This window comes from Mus caroli, unplaced genomic scaffold (assembly GCF_978045245.1).
Source record: "Mus caroli unplaced genomic scaffold, Mus_caroli_1 scaffold_2, whole genome shotgun sequence".
Taxonomy (NCBI): domain Eukaryota; kingdom Metazoa; phylum Chordata; class Mammalia; order Rodentia; family Muridae; genus Mus; species Mus caroli.
In genome coordinates, this window is record NW_028227257.1 from 776,031 (window position 1) to 799,609 (window position 23,579).

The 23,579-nt window shown below is 50.4% G+C and overlaps 1 protein-coding gene across 17 annotated transcripts in view; it reads left to right on the plus strand.

The window, feature by feature from the left end:
- The first annotated feature begins 1,890 nt into the window (after positions 1-1,890).
- Kcnq2 (potassium voltage-gated channel subfamily Q member 2) overlaps positions 1,891-23,579 on the plus strand; it is a 60,227-nt gene continuing 38,538 nt past the window's right edge. For all 17 annotated transcript variants that reach the window (XM_085831571.1, XM_085831548.1, XM_085831556.1 and 14 more), the window contains exons 1-2: positions 1,891-2,366; positions 22,778-22,868. In XM_085831571.1, coding sequence (XP_085687697.1) covers positions 2,071-2,366; positions 22,778-22,868 — 387 coding nt within the window. In that variant the 5' untranslated portion in view covers positions 1,891-2,070. The remainder of the gene's footprint in view (positions 2,367-22,777; positions 22,869-23,579) is intronic.

A 23,579-nucleotide genomic window follows, 5' to 3' on the forward strand; every position in this document is an offset into this window, starting at 1 on the left:
AGAGGTGCTGAAGGGACAGCGCCCGGCTGAAGGATGACTCTGATGTGGGCTGCTAGCGCTTCAGCCTGGACCAGAGCTCTCCCCAGCTGGAGCTGGGCTATCATGTGCATCTGATTTTTTTTCCACCACCTCTCTCTGGAATCTTGTTAATGCAGTCTTGGCAAATATGGCCTGAGCCTGTAAGCTTTCCCTATCTACTTTTAAGTAAAATGAAATTCCTGTTGCTTGCTTGACCGGGTGTACACGACCCACTTTCCTGGATCTTCAGGAGGCCAGCTGAATGCTGGTAACCGAGCTGCTGACAGTGCATGGCCCACAGGTGTGCAAGATGTGGTATTCAAAAAAATCCATAAATGATTAATGAGCCAGCTTCCTGGGAAGACATCTTAAGCAGAGGAAGGAGGGAGCTGTAAGCCACAATGAAGGAGTCACTTTCTAGAACCTTCTGAAATGTGGCAAAGCTGTTGGTACAAACAACATTGGTAGAGAGCAGAGCTCTTGGGAATGCAGAGATCTCTACACCAACTTTGCTCCCCCATGAACTTTCCCATTGTTGGGTGTGTGTGTCATACTCTACAGTACCAGAAAGCTTGTGGGCTAATGGCTCATAACGACTTCAAGGGTGTGTCCCTATTTTCCCCCCAAAAGAGAAGATGAGTAAGTAAGATGGTATCTGTTGGTGTTGGAACTCTAGAGAACCTTGACCTTTGCCTTCCTTTCAGTGCCTCCTCTTGGAACACATTTCCTTCCTAGGGAACCAGAACCTTTTATCCCTCAGGGCTCTGACTCACCCCATCCCCAGACAAAATTTCTCTGTGTGCTCTGGCTGTCCTGGGACTCTCTCTGTAGACTTGGCTGGCCTCAATCTCACAGAGGTCTGCCTGCCTCTGCCTCCCAAGTGCTAGGATTAAAGGTTTGCACCACCACTGCCCTGTTGGGGCTCTGATTGTCCCAGGAGGGTGGATAGAATGAGCTAGGCTCTTCCCAGTTGCCATCTACGATCTGTAATCACTTATTTAGTTATTTTAAAAATACTATTTTGAGATTTGTTTATTTTTACGTTATGTTTAGTGGGTATGTTTTGCCTGCATGATATGGGCACCACAAGCTTTCAGTGCTCAAGAAGGCCACAAGAGGTCTTTGCATTCTCTGGCATTGGAGTTAAGTTCCTAATGTCATGTGGGTACTGGGAACCAAACCCAGGTCTTTTCAAAGAACAGTCAGTGCTCTTAACTACTGAGCTATCTCTCCAACCCGACTTATAAAACTTACAGTTCTTTTACAGAGACTTGAATGGAAGGAAGATGACCCAGAGGTGATGGTAAAGCCAGCCCGTGCAAGGGAGTGGGCAGCACTTCCCTCCCCCCCCACCCCACCCACACACACCTTGTACCTTAAGGCCTCTTCTGACTGGGTGGGCCAGGCTGGTGCCTCCTCCTTAACCATGTCCAGTTGGCTCAGTAAGCCTGGAGGTGGGCAAGGATTCTGCTCTAGGCACTGCTCTGGTTACCCTTAGAGAGCCTGTACAAATTTCCCTGCACACCCAGAGGAAGTGCTGGGCCTTCTTCACGTCTGGCTCTCTTGATGCTAAGAGCCAAGATCCTGGTGGGCTGAATCTTTAACACCGAACTTGACAATGGCCAGGATCCTCCCAAAGGTGTCCACTTGCCGACTCCAGGTCAACTCTGGTGCTTTGCCCTCTCAGCGGTGACAGACAGCAGGTCTAGACTCCCCCTCAAGGATTACCGGGCTAGGAGAGCGGGAAGGGTTGTCCTGTGAGGCAGTACACCTGGATCAGCTCTCCCTGCCTGCCACTACAATGGCGTCGTAGGGGTTAAGGCGGGCGGGGCGGGGCGGCGGGAGGAGCCCTCGCGGAAGCCGGCCAGGCACCGAGGCGCGCGCGGAGCCGGGTGGCCGCAGCGTCCCCGCGCGCGGCCGGGCCAGGTAGGAACGCAGAGCCGCAGCCGCCTCGCCATGCGGCTGCCGGACTGGAGGCCTGGGCTGGGGCCCGCGCCACCCCCCGCGCGCCGCCCCCGCTGAGCCCGCGCCCGATAGGGCGCCGCAGGCACCATGGTGCAGAAGTCGCGCAACGGTGGCGTGTACCCCGGCACCAGCGGGGAAAAGAAGCTCAAGGTGGGCTTCGTGGGGCTGGACCCCGGCGCGCCCGACTCCACACGCGACGGCGCGCTACTCATCGCGGGCTCCGAGGCCCCCAAGCGCGGCAGCGTTTTGAGCAAGCCGCGGACGGGCGGCGCGGGAGCCGGGAAGCCCCCGAAGCGCAACGCCTTCTACCGCAAGCTGCAGAATTTCCTCTACAACGTGCTAGAGCGGCCCCGCGGCTGGGCGTTCATCTACCACGCCTACGTGTAAGTGGCCCGCGATGTGGTGAGCGGTGGGCCTGGCGAAACCCTGGCCCGGCCACGGGTTGATTGCAGGCGCAGCTGCGGTGGACTGAGGGGCCCTGGTGTGCGTGTCCGCGCGCGCGCCTGGTTCGCGTCGTGGGCGTGGGGTTTGGGTCGTGGCATTGCAGTCTCGGGTTAAAGCAAAGGATAGGGATTGGAGAGTGACTTTGGAGATCATTCTGTAGTCAGGGACTGTTTTATTTGGGGGGTGGGGAAGGGTTACGGCTGCCAGGCTGGGTTGTACCAGCCCTTCCCCCGCAGGACGGGATGTACAGGCGCCCCAGCCCCCCTCAGCCCGAGAGGCCCCTCCCCACGGCCCGCAGCGCGGAACAAAGGGCCGGCTAGGAGGGAGGGCGGCTCAGCTCTAGGTCTGAACTCATTCGCCCCTCTGCATCCCCGTGGGTTCTCTCCGACATCCAAGTAGGGGCAATGCAGAAGATTGGCCTCTTCTCAGCCATCCTCCTAACCTCTTGCTACCTCTCTGAGCTTCCGGGTTGCAGAAATGGGGAGAGGACCTAACGTCCCATCACCTCAGCCCTGGGTGAGGGCAGTTGTCTGTACTCATCTCGGGAGGCCCACTCTTCCTGTTCTCTACACCCTAAGTAGTCCTTTTGTACCTGCTGGTGATCTCGCTACACATTCTGGGCTTTAGATCCTTGAGAGAAGACTATTATCTCCTAGTACTGCCAGCTTTGGGCCTGGAAGGGGCTGCTCCTGTCCCCAAGTCTGGGACTCCTTCTGGGGCAGAGCCAGGAAGAGTCGAACCTGTTTCACGTACATATGAGTGTGTGTGTGTGTGTGTGTGTTAGTATGCATAACCTCCCAATGCAAGGACGCTGGCTCTCCTATTCCAGTAGAACCAGGGACAGAGGAGGAGCACTAAGACTCGGCCATTTTGTATGAGAAGCATCATTTGGGGATGGGAGTGAGATCCATGTTCAGGAAAAGTCTCTATCGAGGTGCCCACCTGTCCTGGCCTTGACAGGATATGTGTCCCATGAATGGGTCTGGGAGTATTCTGAATGTGATATGTGAATAGGTTTGGTGACAAGGAAAGGTCCACAGAGGGAAATTACTGGATGCCTGCAGAATGATGTCCTGGGGGTCATCACAACCTATGAGTAGTGTGTGTGTGTGTGTGTGTGTGTGTGTGTGTGTGTGTGTTCCTGTGGATAGTCCTGAAATTCTCCAAGGCAAAGATTTCACCAATAAGGCTGTCCAAGGGGAGCAGCCTGTAGTGTCAGCCCCTACCCCCTCCAGAAAGATGAATTTGATTCTCCCTTGCCCAGGGTCTCGTGCTTTTCTTTACTCCAAGGAAGAGTCCATGTGTCCCTAACGGTCCTTTTGCTGTAGCCACCACCTCCTTACCTGTCTTGGGGTCCAAACATTTCTACTTTGGCTGGCTGTAGACATCCAGCCAGGTCCTGGCCTGAGGTGACTCCTGGGACACAGACAGGATGGAATCCTGTGTCCACAGGGCTGGGTATGGATGCCCAGGCTGGCAGCATTATCTAGGAATCTTTGGGGGGAAGGGTCTGTAGCCTCTATGGTGCCCTGTTCTATCCCTAAGTCTGACTGGTTGGTTTCTCTGCTTCTGTTCCCTAACAGTAGAAGCACCTGGAGCTCCAGCCCAGTGTGGGAGGTCCTTGCTTTATGGGATCTGTGTCCCCTCCCCATCTACATTTCCCACCATAGAACCACTCCTGCCCCCTGCAGTGTCCCGGACTTTAGGATTTAGACCATGAAGACATACAGCATGCTGCAAGTCCCTTGGCTTCTATACTTTGTGGCTGGATCTTTCAGGGCAATGTCTTGGGATTAGGGGCAGGAGGGAGAGCATTGAAGAAGAATAGAGCCTTTGGTTGCTAATTCAGGGCCAGACACAATGTCTAGACCCAGAACCCCTTTCATCAGTAAGGTGGTAACAGCCACTCCTGGCTTCCTGTACTTTGTGAAGACCAACTGATATCTTCCAGGATGCCTATTGATTCCATTGTGAAAGGTGACACATCTCTGATGTCTTTGTTGCTCATGACCCATGCCCCTAGTTTCCAGGCATGGAATCCTCCACACCGATCTTTGTCTAATTTAGGAAGTCCAATAGCCTGAGATTCCTGAGCACGTGGCAAACCCTTGTGTGGACTACTGGTCTGCATGGACTGGGTCACGCTGTGTGTTAGGCAGTGTTTGGTTTGTTCATTAGTTAGCAAGGATGACACAGCCCCTCTTGAGGCCAGGTAGCTGCTTGAGAACAGATCCAAAGCCCATAGAAATGAGTTTCTCATTTAAGGAGTATTGGGTGTTCCTGGGCCACTTTCCTTCTTCCTTTGGCCATCAAAGCCTGGTCTGTGAGATGTCCAGACATATCAATCTCTTGGCTGGTCCTGCTGGATCTATGAAGGTCAGCCACTGCCCAGAGTCAGGAGGTGACCACTCTTGGTTTGGACCTTGTTAGGCAAAGTCAGACTCACTGGCCACAGGGCTCTTCAGTTTGCCTTTTACAAAGCAATGCCTTTATGGACTGCTTGTGAGAGATGTTTTCAGAAATATCTCTGCACTCAACCTGGAAGGTCACCATTTGAAGTACCCAGTCTCCTCTGCCCTGAAAAGGGCGAACCACAGCGAAGACAAATCTAGGCAGAGGTGGGAGTGTTATGGGGGCCTTAGAGGAGTCATGTTCATCTGATGTGCTCGAGAGCTGAGTGGGAGCTCCAAGTAGCTTAGGGACTTAGGGAGAGGTTGCTGGGTTATGATGCCCCTATCACATGCTAGACTTACTGTCTGTGGCTAGAGGAGCATGATGGGGAAGCTGAGGCTGAAAAAGTCTTCCTGTATAAGCTGGGAGGCGGCCTGCCTTAGAGCTGAGAGTGTGGACAGCTTGTTCTCTTCAACATCCAGGCCAGTGGACATCTAGAAAGGCATGGCATTTGAAAGAACTAAATGGGAAACCAAGTCATGGGGGGGCTGTACTTTGGGTTCTGGGTTTACCCATAGCTCAGCTCTTTGGGCCGATCACCAAGGCTCCTTTGTCCACAATGTACAGGTATCCCTGTTGAGACCTTAGGAGCCCCAGAACCATTGCCATAGGCTGTCAAGCCAGGTGTCACCTCCCATTTCACAGAAAAAGTAGCATCCAGGACCATGTCCTTGTTCAAGGCTCTTTGGGTGCTTTGGACCCAGATAGGCCTCCTTCCCCCAAAAGAATGGTGTCTAGGCCGCTTTGCAGGTCCTTCTCATCCTCCTCAACTGCTTTTAGCTCTGAGGCTGGCAAGGGCCATGGAAGTTGGAGTAGGTGGGTCATTTGAGGAGTAGTTCTGATCCTCATCTGAGGCAGACAGGAGAGGTGGTTACTCGGAGTACCCAGGTCTGGTCTCTGACTTATGGTGTGTGGCAGTGATCAGGAGAAGAACCCCTATCACTGAATGGTGTCGTGTGCCCAGCTTCTTTCAAGTAGCAGGCCTTCCTGTAGCCTCATTGATCGAGATCCAGAGAATCTTATGGAATTTTCCCAAAAGATGGAAATACCTCAGAGAGTTGTGGTTTCCAGGGAAACCTGTGTTTCTCATCGGGTTTGCCCACCTTCTCAGGCCTGCTCAGTTTCTAACCCTCACTGATATCTTAAAGGGCACTGGAGAGAAAGAATAATTGCAGTCTCTTTGCTCTGGTTATGTGTAAATCTTTAAGCATCCTTGCATCTGTAAAGAAATGATGGATTAGCAACTAGGCAGGGAGCATTCTGGGCAGGGTTGCAGATGAGAGCAGAGAAATCTCATTTTTATGGATACCAGCATGAGTCGGACATGTAACGCCATCTATATGGAGACTTAGAAGGACACACAGCATATCACCAGCCTGGAGAACTTTGACATGGAGACTACTAGGTCCTGGGAATGCTCCCAGATGCTGGCCTTGATTCTGAAATAACTTGAATCTGGAGTGCATCCGAGGATCTAGTGACAGTGTCTGATAGTACAGCTGGAGCCCAGTGGTGGGGTCTTTAGTGTCTTTCAATGAGCAAAATAAACAGGATTTTGTTAATACTCATGATCTTGGATATTCCAGGGTGTCCTGGGTGAGGTGTTCTGACTCCCTGTGGGTGAGAAAATGGGGCTGGCGTGGTCCACCACACCACCTAGTGTGAACAGTGAATCCACTACTCACTGTAAGGTTGAATCTAGGGAAATAGGTGAGTCCCTAGGACTAAGGGCTCCTTGGAGTACTCTGTGGAGGGTACTAACAGCTGTATTTGAGCATATGCATCCTGAATTGACACATAAAAGGACGGGGAAGGGATGTGGCGTGTGCTCTGAACCATCTGTGCATCCCTGCTGTTGGATGGAAGGGTTGGTCCTGGCCCCGATCCTGGTCATATCCTTTAAAGGCTGAAGTGGGCCCCATTTTGGGAGGAGAGTGAGCTCTGATCTGGCAGCTGCTGTTCCCTGGTAAGGCAAAGTTGATAAAGAGCAATGCTTCTTTTCAGGGACCTTGGTGTGTGGCCCATTTCTTACTACAAATAGTGCTAGGCTGGGCCTTGGTGGCCCGTGCCTTTATTCCCAGCACTTGGGAGGTAGAAGCAGGCAGATCTTTATGAGTTTGAGGCCAGCCTGGTCTACAGGGTGAGTTCCAGGACTGTCAGAGCTACACAGAGAAACCCTGTCTCAAAAAACAAAAACAAAAACAAAAAACAAAAATAAAACCAACCAACCAACCAACCAACCAAACAAACAAAAACCAACCAAACCAAATACACTGAATAAAAGCAGACTGTTTTACCATGTAATTACCTATGTGTCCTCCACCCACCAAGTATGCACCTTTGTGCTATAGCTGCTGGGGTGGGGTTAGCAGGGGACTTTTGTTACCCCTCAGGGATGAAAGATGGCAGAGTTTGGGACTAAGGGCTCTGGATGGCCCTGCTTCCATTGATCATCTCAAGAACCAGTTTCCAGACTCCAGTTTCCTTGTTCATAATATGTGAGTGACGTTCCTGGCTGGGTGTGGATTTGAGTCACTAGACACGAAGATTTGTAAGTGCTGATGTTCACTGGCTTGTGATGCCTGAGGTTTTGCAGAGTAAGACGTTATCCAGTGGGATGTGAAAGTCTTGGGACTATGGCTGGCCCAGCTGTAGACAGTGTCTCTTAACCTCCGGTTCATCAGCCAATCCTTAGACAAAGCCTCAGGATACAGTCTTTACCTTGATCTTGGCAAGATGATTTGGGCCACCGTTTAACAGGAGACACAGGTTTAGAAGGTTTAGACATGAGTTATGAGTGTCAGAAGCTTGCCAGTGGGCTAGCTCCAAGAGTGCCAGCCGTTTTCCTAGAACCATGAGATTTTGTGTTGATTGGCAGTTTAAGATGTCTTCCTCCGTGGAACTGAGTAGCATGCGTGACAGCACCCTAAAGGTTGGGTGTTGAGGAGAGGAATGATTCTGGATGGAAAAATATAGTGTGCAGGTTTTTACCAGTAAGTCCCCCAGGCTGCAGGGGAACTGCTGAGCAAGCCCTGTAGACATCTGGTTTCTACCCAGACGGGGATGAGTTAGTTGGCTTGGCTGAGCCCCCTTCACAGTGAGCACGGTCCTCTGTGTGTGGATGCCTGCCAAGCACGGCCCTTTCTCTTTCATGGCTGGAACTGGGCTTTGCTTTCAGACAACAATTTGCTGACAGCTCCAGGAGCTTCTTCAAACAGTGCCTCACTCACCGTGACGCACCAGGCACCAAGCCGTCATTTGGAGGAGGAAACCCAGTAGCACCTGTCTAACTGCCAACAACAGCAGAAGCAGTTTATCTGATTTGAGATGAAATGCAGGGTGGTGGTGGTGGTGGTGGTGGTGGTGGTGGTGGTGGTGGTGGTGGTGGTGGTGGTGAGTCGACCTCTGACTGTCCCCAAAGATCAGTTTGACAGTGACTCATGGTTGCCATGTGCCTGCCCAGCCTGTATAGCTAGGCCTCCCACTGGAGTCTCTATACGAAGTGAACTCCTATTTCTGCTTTCTTGCTGACATTTTTTTTTTATAGTTCTCAGAACCCCAGGTGTGTCCCATAAGCTGTGTGCAGATGCTGCACTTCATGTTCATGCGTCCAGGGCTAGGTCTTTCAAACAACTGTCTAGTGTGGAAATCTGCTCAGGATTACTGCCTTGTGCAGGACAGAGGGCATCAGGAGTCCTCCCGGCATCTTCATGATCTCTTTTTTATTGTATGTGTGCAGGTTTATGAGTTCATGTGTATAGAGGCCAAAGGTCAACCTTATTTGTTGTCGATCAGGAGCTATATCCATCTTGCTTTTTGAGACAAGGTCTCTCCCTTGAATTTCACTAGGTTGCCTCCTCAGCGCTGGGATAACAAAAGTGTACGTCATGCCTGGCTTTTTAAGTACAAGTACCAGGGATCAAACTCAGGTCCTCATGTGTGTCAAGGACTTTACCAACTGAGCTGTCTCCCAGGCCCAATTTCATTCTCTCATTCATTCCTGGAACTACCCAAGGCAAGGAACCTAGTGGGCGAGACTCCAGAGGGACACTCTGGGAAGGATTTGAGCTCTTGAGCTATAGAGCAGGCTGCCCCCATTCACTCCTGCAGAGCAGGTGGTCTTGGTCTGGGAATAGAGACCCACCAAAGGGAAGCTCTCAGAATGTTCCCTGATCATCCATCCCTGTCAGTCTTCAGTGAGCTAAAGGGAGTGGCTGCTGGGACCATCAGAGCCTTTGTAGAGGAAAAGAGGATTCTGGGACAGTGCCTTCTCTGCATGGAAAAAGGAGGCAGGCTGTGTTCCAGACACACCCTCGGTTGTCTTTGGGCTCAGCTGGGTGTCTAGCTGGGACAGAATTAGGTCTTACATTTCTTTTCTGATATTGGGAATAATTTTGTGAATGCCCAGCTGGGCTGTTATTATAGAATGTTCTAGTGAGGGTTGCTTGAAAACAGCATAGATTCCTTAATGATCTCTTTGGTGTCAGCAACCTCCACAGTACCACTTGGGGTGGCATCTGCAACCTCCACTTGAGATGCCATCCCCTGAGATCTCTCTTTTCCCCTAAGTCGAGGGGCTCTCCTTGCTCCAGGTTCTGCCTGGTCTCTGGCCCCTTCCATCCAAGAGCCACTGGCTTTGTCCTGTGCTGGGGACTTTGTAGGGCTGGCGCTACTTTTCTGCGTTGACTTGGAAAGACACTGGCTGTGGAGTACAAGGGAGGGGACGATTTCTTCAGGGGCCCCAGGTTTGGGAAGCAAGGTAGAAATGAAACATTTTTGGGAAGCCTGTGCAGAAGAAGCTGTGTTGATGGAAGGTGCCATGAATGTGGGAGGCTCTGAGCCGGATGTAGTGGTGGTGAGTGATACCTGGAAGAGGCACATCAAGGGTGTCTGGAGCACCAGGGTCGATGGGAGACTATTTGGATGCTCCATTAATTTTTGTTTGTTTATTTTTTGAAAACTTTATACATAGATACCAGGTGTCCTGGTCATATCCATCCCTATTCCCCCTGTTTCCCTCCTCAACTGTCTTCTCTATTTCATGTCATCTCTTTTTATTTTGTCTTCAAGTTTTAGATTTATTTTTACCTTATTTTGTGAAAAGGTTTTACCATGTAACCCTGGCTTGCCTAGACCTTGATATGTATACCAGGTTGGTCTCAAATTCATAGAAATCTGCCTGCCTGCATCTCCCTAGTGGTGGTCACCACCACACCTGGCTTTTTTATTTTTAATTTTTAGAATACACTGAGTCCAATTAGTATGGCCTTTAACACATGGGTGTGGGGTTATCCACTGGGGCATGGACAACCTACCAGTTCTCACCCTCCAAAGACAAGTGACTCTGCATCTGTCAGCAGCCATCAACTGGCAGTAGGTCCTCAGCTGTTGATGGGACCTTGGGAGCCTCTCCTTCCTCTGTGTTGGAATTATTAACTGGCTTGATCTTGTTCATGTGTTGTGAGTTCATGTGTGTGGCAGCTATGTCATGTCGGAAAAACCTGGGGACATATGAGGTGATTTGCCATGCAGTGATTCCCCACACTGGCCTTCTCTCTAGTCAGCTGCGTCTCCTGGCTTCTCTCTCCTTGAGATGTTATTTATGCACATTCCTGGGGTGCATTGTAGACCACCATGGAATCTATAATGGCCATACACTTGCCACCTGCACCTTTCCAGTTCTGATGTTTTCCTCTGCTGGGTGTCAGGGAGATGCCCAGGCCCCACTTTCAGGCCCACTGCCAGGAGCACGTCCTAATGGGTGAGAAGGGTTCCTTGCTGATGGAAATGAAGGACATATCTGAGATCTGACCACTGCTAGCATTGCTGCTGTGAGATTCCCAGATGTCTTATCACACACCTCTGAGCTGTAGAAGATATTGCAAGAAGCTTTTAACGACTGCAAAAATGTCCTCATCCAGAACATTATTTCTCCTCAGGCTAGATACACAGATATCGTTGCTTGCTGTTCATTACATTTGTAGAAAGCCTCTGGTGGGAGAAAGCATGTAGAGCAAGGGTCTGGGACCATGCCTGCCACCCCTCCTATTCAGGTGGCCAGCAGAGAAGAAGGCCTGCTATTCTTGGGGAGGAGGAGGTAGGAGTTTCTGTATTCCTGGAATTGGGAAGGGACAAGAGAAGGTGGGGGTTGCCTCTGTGGTGCTGACCATGGTCCTGGACTCAAGTGCACAGCGGTATTTCCTTGTGAGCAACAGAAAAGCTCCACAGTGTGATTGTTGCCCCTGCCTTCTCACAAGATGAGGCTTGGGTTACCTTTGTTAGCCTTGGAAGGGGCAAGAGCTTGGGGAGTTATTTCTAGAGGGTTCTAGGGATTGTAGGACAAAGACACAGGTAGGTTTCCTTCTTCCTGGGTCAGCATGGAAAACCAACCAACCAAACAAACAAAAATCCCTTCTCCATGATGGTGCTCCATGACACCTTGTTAAATTACACAAGTGCTGAATTCTAGCATGCAGAAGGAAATTGCGTGGGCAGACAGCTCTGCAGGCTCTGGTATGACCAGCTTGCTTTGTTTCTTACAGAGCACTTGGTTATGGATAGTGTTTCTTTTTATTACATGCCCAATGCAGGAAATTGGGGAAACTCTGGAAAACAAGAGGTGTGTTTGTGCCTCCTGCTGACTTCCATAACTCTGTGGGATTTTCTTACAGATCAGCTGTTCTGCGATGTCCTATGGACCATTGGAACTCCATCTAGTTCACATGGGAACACTCAGTTTAGGATAGTGTCTGAGTCAGTATCCTGTATGCCTGTATGTCCCCACGTACCTCTGTTCACAGGAATGTCCTGTTCAGGAGGGCCATTTCTGTAGGATGTACTTCTGATTGTGGCCGTGTCTCGTGTTATGCTCATCTAGATCATTAGGAAAGCTGGTGAGTAGCAAGGGTAGCCCAGGAGAGGCTCATATCAGGAAAAGGTCCTGTTTGAGGGGTGAGCTTTCCATCATTGGCTGTACACGGCTGGGAGAGAGTATTTAGAAATGATCAGGAATTAACGCTGTGAGCTTTGGGGCCAGCTCAGGAGCACAGCTTGGGCAGGAGGCATGGGCATGCCTGTCCATCAAATGTGGGATAGTGGGTGGGGAGGCCTGTGAGCTACTCTGTCAGGAGATCCATTGTTGGGGTACTCTGAGCACCTGATGGGCCTCCTGAGCCATGAAAGAAAATGGAGATTCATACTCAGGAGGGGAGAGGTTCCATGGTGAGCTTTCATCCCAGCAGTTAGGGAGAAGTGTTTTGTCTTTCCTTTCCTTTCCTTTCCTTTCCTTTCCTTTCCTTTCCTTTCCTTTCCTTTCCTTTCCTTTCCTTTCCTTTCCTTTCCTCTCCTCTCCTCTCCTCTCCTCTCCTCTCCTCTCCTCTCCTCTCCTCTCCTCTCCTCTCCTTTCCTTTCTTTCTTTCTTTTTTTTTGAAGTGTTTCTTTTACTAGGGCTTCTATATATTAGCTTTCAAAGCTGCAAGGTGGGGCCTATAGGAGGAGGAGGCCAGGTTAAGTCCAGGAATATCTGTGTTGGAGGTTGTGTACCAGGTAACAACAGAGGAGGTAGGGGACTGGTACTCTGGACAGCATCATCTCAGTGATGGAAGAGGGCATGTCCTGGAAGGGATGGTACCCAGCCCACAGTTGTTGAGGACTTTTCATGAGCTGGAAACACCGTATCTATACTCAAGCCTTCCCAGAGAGACTGAGCTGGTCTTGCCCCAGAGACCTCAGAGAACACCCTTCATCTTTAGCTCCATTTTCTCAGAATGGCCCCATGGACCCAGTGCTCATGGGCTGGAGAGTCTCTGGGTACAGTGTTTGCAGGCTGTTTTGCAAAGATACTCCAAGACATAGAGGAAGCATTGCTTACAGCATAGATATAATGACTCTGTAGAAATAGTTTACTCTGCCAGGGAGGTCTGTTGTCTTTTAAAATTGAGATGAAATTCTCCCAGCATAACGCTAGCTGTTTGGAGTAAATAAATTAATGGTAGTTTTTATAAGTACCCTGTAGCCATCAGTAAGTACTCTGTAGCATCAAGGACACCTGTCTCTATGGGCAGTTCTCCACAGGGTTCCTTTCCAGTTCCTGGTCCTCACTGATATCTCCCTGTCTGTGATAGGTTTGTTCTTGATATTCCCTACAAAGGGATCATGGTGTTCCCTGCGTGTGATTCCTCCAGGTGCCCAAGCCGTAGGGTGGTAGGGCTTCACTTCTTCCTGTATGTCTCTGGGGTTCAGTGTGTCTGTCCTCCTGTCTGCTGATAGATATGTGGGTTATTTGTGTCATTAGGCTCTGCAACCCCAGCTACCACAAGGTGGGTGCTAATTTCTGTAACACACACATATTTTTTATGGGGACACAGCCTTGTCTATGGTCAACCGTTCTTTGTTCTATGCCAGGTTTGAGGTAGCCAGGCTCTTGGGGAACTCCCTATCTTGTCTGTTTTCAGACCTACATAAGGCTCATCATACTGATTTTGTTCTGTCCTGGCTTTCTCAGCCATTCTGTGAACATCACAAAGAACCCTCGAGGGATGCTAGAACTGACATGAGCAAGCAGTCTGGAGCTGAGTCCAGTTTAATCATGTCAGAATCCTACCTGTCAGGACAGATGTCCTATGTACAGGTATGGGGAAGGCCTCCTGGGCATTGGAGAGGGCAGAGCAGATGAGGCTGTGTCCTCGGTGAAAGTGAGCATGCCTGAGGAAGGAGAGTCTGAAGAAGAGATGGCCTTGGGTTGTGCGTGTAGGAGGCTCTACTACCAGGTATCAAAAGGAGGCACACTAAAGCCCCGAGGAATGGAGGTGTCATTGTGAGGCTGAGAAAGAGCAGAAAAGGAGCAAGAAGAAAAGTTAGGCACACCATCTATGGCCAGGCTCTTAGGGCACCGGGGCCAGCATAGAGCTGCAAGCAGGGCAGACGTGAGCTGACTGCCGTTTCCACAACTCTCTGGCCGCTACTGGGATTGAGATGGGACAGGTCTCCTATGGTCTCAGTGGGATGCACAGTTGACTGGAATGGGGCATACTGAAGAAGGGAAGTGCTGAGATAAACTTTTAGGAGATAGTAAAGAATGCTAGGTTGGGGGCTCTGAGTCTGCAGTATAGCTGCCTTCTTAGATGATTCAACAGGCAGGGATGCAGTGTAGGCCTGGCATGGCCTGGGACAGTCCTACCTGATGTAGACTGGGCTCTGTCCAGCACCCACGATGACTAATGGAATAAATTAACCTCATGGAGCTTTAAGTCTCCAGAGAGCTTATGTAGGAGGTGCCAGGTCATGAGGTGGTGCCCGGGAAGGGCTCTCCATGTGCTGAGCTGGCGGGTTCCTGCCCAGCTGAGCCCTCCACGGTCTCAGCTTAGACACCTGTGCCTGTAGCAGATCCCTAGCCTTTTGGGGGGAGGCCTCATGGTGTCTATAGCAGCTATTTAGGCTGGGGGTCTTTGTGAGTCTTGGGCTTCTGATGGAGTGAATAGCTAGAGGGCATTGTGTGGGGACAGGTCAGAGAGAGTAGAAGCTCCAGACTTCTCTAGCACCCTCCATCCTTGAGATAACCTTCGATGGCCATCCTGTGACATCTCATCCTGTGGGTGAGAGGTCCCTTGAGAATACCTCCTGACTGTGGTGTTTGGAGATGGAGACAAGATGGGGGCTAGCTGAGGCCATCTGAGGAGGCCTGAAATGCTGAATCAGCACCTGAATCTCCAAGGACTTGGGGCTTCCTTAGCCATAGTCTGTCAGGGTCTGAGGCATTTTCTGAGCCTCTGGTGTATACTGGGCCTAGTCTGTCTCCCCTGAGCCACTTTCTCTCACATGCCCAGGGCCTATGGGTGGCACTAGGTTGGGTAGAGGGGCTCCGTTGTGTCAGACAAGCCAAAACTGCCCCAGGGTGAGCAGACTCATTCCAGCTGAGAGGTCCTTAGATGGCATGTAGCTTCTGTTCTGTCTAGGCCCAGGGGATATACAACTGTGTGTGATTTTTTTTTTATTAGAAGCAGCCATCAGCAGTCCAGCTCTGCTTCACTCCTGACATTGAAGGAGGCAGTAGGTCCTGGCAGCAGAGCAGTTTATTAGGGGGAGAAATTAGATTCCAGGTTACAGCGCTGGCTGTGTCTAATGGACGAGGCGGCAGTAGGTCCTTGGGGAGCCATGTGTGATCTTAACCAGAGGGGATGTGTATGGAGAGGACCTTGCTGTAGGTCCTCTCGTCAGGCTTTACTGCAATCCAGGCCCTAAACTGGAAAGGTGCAACATTATAGGAATGGGGATTATCCTGGTTGAATAGATTTCTGCAGGGGATCCCATGTGGACATACAATATCCTCCTGTGAACAGGGTTCCTGCACAAGGTAGTTTTGCCTGCTCTAGCTGGATCCCGTGTGGGCCATGCAAGTGGCCTGGAGCCCCTCTTTTTCTCATTTGTAAGTGGGGGCAGGAGCAGTTGCCTGCCTTTAGGGTCACCACACCCCTAACACAAAGTAGGCAAGTAGAGACCTTTAGCCCCTGAAACCAGATTTCAGTAGTCTAAGAGTTGTGAGCAGGGCTGGGATCTTTACCTAGCTTCCTTTACCTGTTATGATGCTAGAATTGTTGTTGTTGTTGTTACTAAACATGCATTGATATGGTGAACCTTGGCTTGCTCAAGTCAGCCTTTGGGTCAGGAACCAGGCAGGAGTGTGTTCCCAGGGTCTGACAGTGAGACAGCTGGTGTGTGCAGCAGGATTGAAAGGAGATGGCAGTACCTATTTTGTTTTGTTTTGTTTTTCCAGAAGAGAAAGATTCCCTGTTATAAGACTGAGGGGGCAGGAGGAAGAAAGAGGCAGAAGGAAAGGAACATCTCCTTGGTGTGGCAGCCTTTCTGGCATACACAAGGTACATGCACACCCAAACCTGTGCCCTTTACATCTCAACACATGCCGGCACCAGCTGACCATTATGGGATGCTTCTGGGCCTGACTGAGAGCCCTCTGACCCTGCATCCTTGCTCCCCCCACCCCAAACTTTTTACTCCCTCCCTGTCTCCTTTTTTTGTATCCAGGCCCTGGTTCAAGTGATCTTCCTCTGCCTAGAGTTGAGAGTTCCCTCCCATGAAATCCCGCTTGCAGCTAGATGAAGACAGTGAAGCTCTAAATCTCCCTGAGGCAGCTTGTGATTTTGGGTCTGGATGTACGTCTAGATACAGAACAGTTCCTAGCAAGCTCCATCTCTAGGAGACTCTTCCCCATGCCAGGGTGGGTTGTTAAGGACTGCCTGAGGTCCCTGCCTTGCTCCTCTCTGGCTCTTGGAATCTGGGGCTGGGGACCAGCTGCTTGTGATGCTGGTCTCCTTGGCAACTGCCGCCAGGGAAGCCTCCTGAAGTTGAATCTATTATCATAATTAGCCCTGAAACCCCTTGTAATTCTGGGCTGCAGAAAAACCAACCATATTCTTGCTGCAGGCCTCTTGTCCTTTCTGAGCCTGCAGGCTTAGCATCAGCTGGGATGGAGACTGTGAGAAAGGCCTCTTCTCATCCAAGGCTTCAAGGCTCCTTCGTTTGTGGGTGCTGTAAGGAGATGTGGCCAAGCTCCAGAGATGAGGATATCTCATGGCCTGGGGCCCCTAAAACTGCTTCTCCTACATCCCCCAGTTTCGTCTGGTTAAGAAAGATGCTGAACTCCAAGTCTGAGTATTTTGTTATGGGGGCGATTCCTCTGATGGCCAGGCCTGTCCCAGTAGATGGTTCCAGGCTCCTCTAAACACTGGTGACCATGATGGATAAATATTCCCAGAGTGTCCATCCTCTCCAGAAGGGAAGAAGGTGATTCTTAGCTCCCCATTGCAATTGCCATGAGTCAAGGAACACAACACACAGCAGTCAAGGAACACAACACACAGCACGGCAGGACAGGAAGTGAGGGGCTAGGCACTCCTAGAACAGTTTTTGCCTGTGACTGAGTGACCACTGACACATGATGGCTCAGCCTGGAGGAGGCTAGCTTTGAGTAGGGGACAGATCTGAGGGTGACCTCCTGTTCTGTTGTTATTTGTCCCTTATGCTGGGGCTCGTGGCTGTGAGCCTGTGAAATGCCCACCTCATGGAGGCTAGATGCTAGGGGAGCATGCTGTACACCTCCTGAGGATACATGGTAGGAAGTGACAGAGTCCTGCCAGCCTTCTAAAGCCCCAGTGGCCTCTCCTCATCTCTAAAGTGGTCGTGAGTATGGGATGTTCTGGAAGGACAGTTGCCAGTCACTGAGGTGTTTACAGACAGATGGCCAGACTGTTGTTGTCTTGGGCCTGGAGGTGTGGCTAGCCTACGCTCTCCTTGGAGGCCTCCCTCCTGCCTGGGGAGGAGCCCGGTCACACAGCCTGAGGAGCTCTTTCCTTCCTCTCTCTGAGCTTCCAGGAGCAGCGTGGGCGCTACTCTTCCTGCGTGTCCCTTGCAGCCTCCCCTGCACCAGTCTTCCTGGAGGGGGCCATCTGCTCTGTCTGTTCTGAAAACTTAAAAAACAAACCGTGGAACGGAGGAGCCATGGCAGCACTTTCTGGAAGCTGCTGGAGTGGCAGGGCTCCAGAATGGCTTTCCTCTGTACCATGGATGATACACAACCTGCTGGCTACGGGAGAGTGTTCTGGGGAACACGGTTCCTATTCTCTCAAGATTAGTCACTGGCCTTGTATATCCAGGTAATCGTGGCCACATTCAAAACTGCCCCCACAATGTTCTGAGATGCTTGGTCAGAGACCCTTAGGAATAAAGCTGAGTTGTTTTTAATTAAATTTATTTATTTATTTGGTGTGTGTGCACGTGCATGCATTTTCAGGCAGGCATGCACATATGTGTCAAGTTGATTTCTCCTTCCATCATGTGGATCTCAGGGATTGAACTCAGGTCATCCGGTTCGGTCGGTAGCAAACTCCTTTTCCTGCTGAGCTATCTCATTGGCTCGGCTTCAGTGTTTTTTAACATAAAGGAATACATTGTAGTGGTGGGCTGGATTCTGGACTAATTCTGGACTAATCGTGGACACCCTATTTTTGAGGTCTATCCCTGTAATTCTGTCCCTGACCCTGAATTCTATTTTGTCCAGGCCCAGCACATGCTCACTCTTATCAAACCTTTTTTTCTGTTAAACAAAACAAAACAAAACAAAACAGAACAAAGCAAAACAAAACAAAAGGAAACAGAACAAAACCCCACTTTCCCTGCTTCTCTCTTAGCCAAGCCTGCTCCTTCTGACTCAGCAGGATCCGGCCCCAGGAAACCCTCTTTGGGGAAGCCTCCTCTGGGCTTCTACCTTGCCTTGTGGGTTAAGCTGGTTCTGGCATATTTTCTGCTATAGGAACCTTCAGTGTTTCTCATGGTTTTCATCACCAATCCAGGGTCCTTATCAGAGCATGGGAATCCCCCACCCTCCTTTCCATTCCTTCCTCGATGATCAAGTTGGGAGAAGATACCCCAAGCAGTCAGAATCAGTGCTAGAAGGCAAACGAGATCTCTGTGCTTTGTTTCCTCTCTCTCTCCTGTTTTCTTTTTCTTTTTTTTTTTCAGGGCTCAGTTAATTGAATAAATTGGCTAACGAGCAAAGGAAATTAATTGCAGTTTTGAAATGTAACCGTGGCTTTGTGCTGTTCTGATTGTGCCAGCAGCCGGTCACTGCTGCCATTGCCTCTGTTCAGGAGCTCGGAAGCTTGCTACTCTGGTGTTGAACGTTCTCAGGAGCTACAGCCCTGCGACCTGTGCCCAGGAAGACTGTGGGGTCTGTGCATCTCTTAGGGCCAGTGTTGTTGGAGGTTTGGCTGAGGCTGAGGCTGAGGCTGAGGCTGAGGCTGAGGCTGAGAACCCTGGTGACAGATGCTCTCTGAATGCTGCTGCATATCTGTTGCTGTGGACTGATTCAAACTGGAACATGAAGTGAGGGACCCTGGAGCATCCTTAGCTCTCTTGTTGGGGAGAAAGGATCTTGACTTCTGACTGGTTATTTGAGTGATAGGTCATGCTGTCTCTCACAACAGCTGGCCTTTTCTTTGTCTCTTGGGGTTCCCTTTCAACTTTTGAACTCCATACTTTGTGTATCTCAGAAAGACACAGGGAATTAGACTCTCACCATCCTCCTGGCTGGATATATTGCTGACACATTGTACAGACCCTGGCATGGTGTATTCATTGGCCTAAATGGGCTTTCCCAGTACCTGTTATTTTGAGAGCAGCTAGGTCCTAGGTGGGTGTTGGTGAGGTCAATGTTGGGTAATGGAGACATTTTCTTTCTTCTTCTTTTAAAAAAATTACTTATTTATTTCACATCCTGATTGCAGCTTCCCCTCCTTCCTTTCCTCCTATCACCTTCCCATCCTCTCATCTACCCCTCCTCCCTTTCTCCTCAGAAAAGGGAGGTCTCCCACCTTGGATATCAACCCACCTTGGCATATCAAGTTGTAGTAAGACTAGGTAAAACTTCCCCTATTGAGGCTAGAGAAGGCAGCCCAGTTAGGGGAAAGGGATACAAAGGCAAAAGAGTCGGAGACAGCCCCTGCTCCTGCTGCTAGGAGTCCCGCATGAAGACCAAGCTGCATGACAGTTACAGATGTGCAGAGGGTCTAGGTCCATCTCATGCATGCTCTCTGGTTGTGGTTCAGTCTCTATGAACCACTATGGGCCCGGGTAAGTTGACTCTGTTTTCTTGTGGTGTTCTAGATCCTTATGGCTCCTTCAATCCTTCCTCCCCATCTTCCACAGGATTCCCCAAGTTCTGCCTAATGTTTGCCCCTGGGGTTTTGTATCTGTTTCCATCAGTTGCTCAATAAAGCCTCTCTGGTGACAATTACAGTAGGCGCCTGTCTGTAAGTATAGCATAACAACATTAATAATGTCAGGAGTGGGCACCCTCTCATGGCATGGGTCTCAAGCTGGACCAATCACTGGTTGGCCATTCCTTCAATTTCTGTTCCACTTTTACCCCAGCACATCTTGTAGGCATGTCAAATTGTGGGTTGAAGGGTTTGTGGCTAAGTTGGTATCCCAATCCCTCCATTGGAAGTCTTGCCTGGTGATAGGAGTGGCTGTTTCAGATTCCATATTCCCTATTGCTAGGAGTTTTAGCAAGGGTCACCTTCATAGATTCCTAGGAGTTTCTCGCTCATCTCAGAGATGCTTTACCCCAATTTCAGTTTTCTAATGGAAATATTTTCTGATAGCACCTGGCCCTAAATCTCTACCTATGGCGTTCCTAGAACATCATCAGGGCATTCCCCTTTGACCACAAAGTTAGCTGGGATTCCCAGGCATCTGGCTGAGTCCTCCTGTCTCTTCCTTACCCATGAAAGTCAGTTGTATATATAAGTGTGACTGTGCTAGTGTCCTCAAGGACCAAGCACAGGTCTTGGTGTTGCTATGTTTTCAGATGTGATGGATACTTTAGTCAGCAACCATAGCACAGAAGACTGTCTACAGTGTTTGGGTACTTCAAATCATGGAGAGTGGAGATGGGATTGGCCTCAGGGCCCTCTGTGGTGACAGAAGCCTGCTACATGAGGGGTGGGACAGTAAGCATCTATGAGTGAGACCTGCAGCAGGCCCAGTGGGCTCAGGTGGCCTGGTGGATGCCTGCTGATAGCACAGGATGGACATAATCACTGGTGTGCACCAGGCTCCATCAGTGAGCTGCTTGGGCTGCTGTTGCTGCCATTCTGATGGGAATGCGGAACCTGGACCTTGAGGGTCTAAGGCTGCCAGACTGATGACCTGGGCTTTTCACCCAGACAGCAGGCTACTGGACCTGCGTATTGTGTGCTGGTTCCTCTCAGGATGTGGAGCCCAGCTTTGGGGGGTTCAGGGTTCTCCTACCTCTACCTCCTGAGTGCTGGGGTGATAAGTATGCATCACCATGCCTGGCTTATTCTCTGCTGGCTGCTAAACCCAGGAAATTGTGTATTCTAGGCATGTATGCTGCCAACTAAGCAGGATCTCTAGCTCCTTGTTTTTCTGCTTATGTCTCATTCATTGTGGCTTGTCTGAAAGGGAAGGGCTGGGGCCAGGTAGAAAGTAGAGAGCACCATTACGGTGAATAGTGAGCTCAGAGCAAGACCTACCCTGACCATCAGCCACTCACAACCTAGAAAAGTCAGAGGTCTCGAATATGCGGGAGCAGAATCCAAATGCATCATCTTCAGCCATAGGCTTCGCCATCTGCAGCTCCAGCGGTGCCGGCACAGCTGTGTGTGGGTGCTCAGCTGGCATCAGCTAGCCACGCTTTTACCCAGGAGCACCCCTGGACTAGAGAGGGGGCATGTTCTCATAGACAGCACCCTGGGCCTGCAGCAGAGGGTATCAGAGAATGGCGAGAGGGAAACAGTGACATAACTGGTGGGACAGTGGTCAGTTCCACACATTAGGTGGAGAGGGAGATTTGTGTGGGTTTGTGATAACAGGACTGCTGTGGGGGCAGCCACAAGCAACTCCTTGAGCAAGAGCGCTGTGGTTCAGATGAATGTGATGTTCGTGGTGCCTGTGGCCAAACTTCATGCTCAGGACCTGATGACTATATATTAGATGTGCCTATTTTGTGGGACAGGTTGTCATCTGCAGAAAAATGTTAATATCACTTGAGCTGCCTAAGAGCCAGTGGCATGTACACATCCCATGTATACATGTGGGGCTCATTTGTCGAGTCTGCTTTTTCCTTTAAAAACAATTATTATAGCTCACTCTCCCTCCTCCTTCCTCCTCTTCCTCCCTTACAGACATGGTGCACATGTGGAGATCAGAAGACAATTTATGGGAGTTGGTTTTCTCCTTCTACCACGTGGTTGTAGGGGATGAAATTTGGGTCCCCAGGCTTGGTAGCAAGCATCTTTAGCTGCTGAGCCATCTCACTGGCCCTAGATTCTGCCTCTTATGTTTTAATGGCAGTTTCTCCAGTCTCCTGGGGTACGATGCAGACGTGGTGGCCCTCAGCAGGCAGTGTTCCTATCACGTGTTTTAAGTCACTTGGTGTGCCCTTATCAAAGGCCACAAGCTGGATGCCTGTGGCAGGACTATGGCACATGTCCTCTGTAGAGCTCCGGGGTAGATAGAGTAAGAGAGAAAGCATCCCACTTTACAGAGGATGCACATAGCCATGGAAGGGGCAGAGATCTTGCAGGAGAATTTTGAATTTTGGCAGGCCAAGAAGGGTCAGGCAGATAGATAGATAGATAGATAGATAGATAGATAGATAGATAGATAGATAGATAGATAGAGGGAGGGAGGGAGGGAGAGGGAAATGGAGAGGGAAGGAGGGAGGGAGGGTGGGAGGAGAGAGAGAGAGAGACAGAGAGAGAGAGACACAGAGAGAGACACAGAGAGAGACACAGAGAGAGACACAGAGAGAGACACAGAGAGAGAGAGAGAGACAGAGACAGAGACAGAGAGACAGAGACAGAGAGACAGAGAGACAGAGAGGTATAATTACAGCAGAAGGCACAGGCTGGTGAGCAGGAATCGTCAGAGTTTATAAGGAAGGAGAAATGAAAAGCGTGGCAGCCTGGGAAAGGCCAGAAAGAATCTGAGTTCTTGATCAGCACCCAGATCCAGCTGGAAGAGAATTTTTCTGCCTCTGAACCTAGGAAGGAATTGTTGCATACCAGGAAAAATAATGAATATTTACCTTCTGTAGGGCAGGCAGTGTGGAGTTGGTTCTTTTTATTGTTTTTGCACTAGCTAAGGCTGCCTGGGGTAAAACCAGACAAGGATACAGAAAGGCTGGTCAGCAATCAGTGTGACTGTGGAGTCTTGGGTAGTAGAAAACAGGGTGTGGACTGACCCCCTGCTATGCTCTGAGGGCCCTCTAAGGTCTCAAGTTCTAGGCATGTTAGCTAATAGACATAGACTGCACTGACCATGGCTGGCCCACTGACTGCGTGTCTCTCACCTTCTGCAGGTTCCTTTTAGTCTTCTCCTGCCTTGTGCTTTCTGTGTTTTCCACCATCAAGGAGTACGAGAAGAGCTCTGAGGGGGCCCTCTACATCTTGGTAAGCCCCACACTTGGGCAGGGCATGGGGAGAGGCCTGGAGGCTGGGAAATGGACCTCTGCAGCAGTCTGTCTCCCAACCCCAGACCTCTGCTTCTGCTTCTGCCCTCAACCCTGATCATTGGAGTGAGCCAGGCCTTCTGCATACACGGTCTCCTCCAGAGTAGTTAGTGTTCTTTCTTGCACACACAGCTACTGTTGCTCCCAGCATTGTGGTGTAGAGACCTCAAGTCCCTTCCCAACCTCCTAGTCCCTAGTAGTGATATTACAACACCCAGCAGTTCTCACCACTCCCTCCTCCCTTTCCACCCTGCTCTCCGGAGTCTCCGTGCTCAGGTGCCCCCACTGAAGTGTGTGGTGCTCCCCAGAAGATGTGGGTGAAGGGGTGGGAGGCCATGATGCTCGCTCACATAAACCCTGTGACGGGACAGGGGTGGGTGTCATGGAAACGGGACTGTAATTCCTCTGTTGCCATTGGTAACGGAGGTGGCCCTTCAAGAATGATCCCACCAGAGTGCTTTTCCACCCACTTTGCCCCACTGCCCTGGAGCTGCCTGAATTCTAGAGGAGCCTGTTCTCCTTTTGGTATGGCTGGGAAGTCTCTCAGCTCAGCTCTGCTGTGCCCACCCCTCACACTGACACTAGAGCCTCCCGATCCAGCTCAGAAGGGAGGTGAGAAGGGGTTTTCCTCTGGTGGTCTACAGGCCAGGAC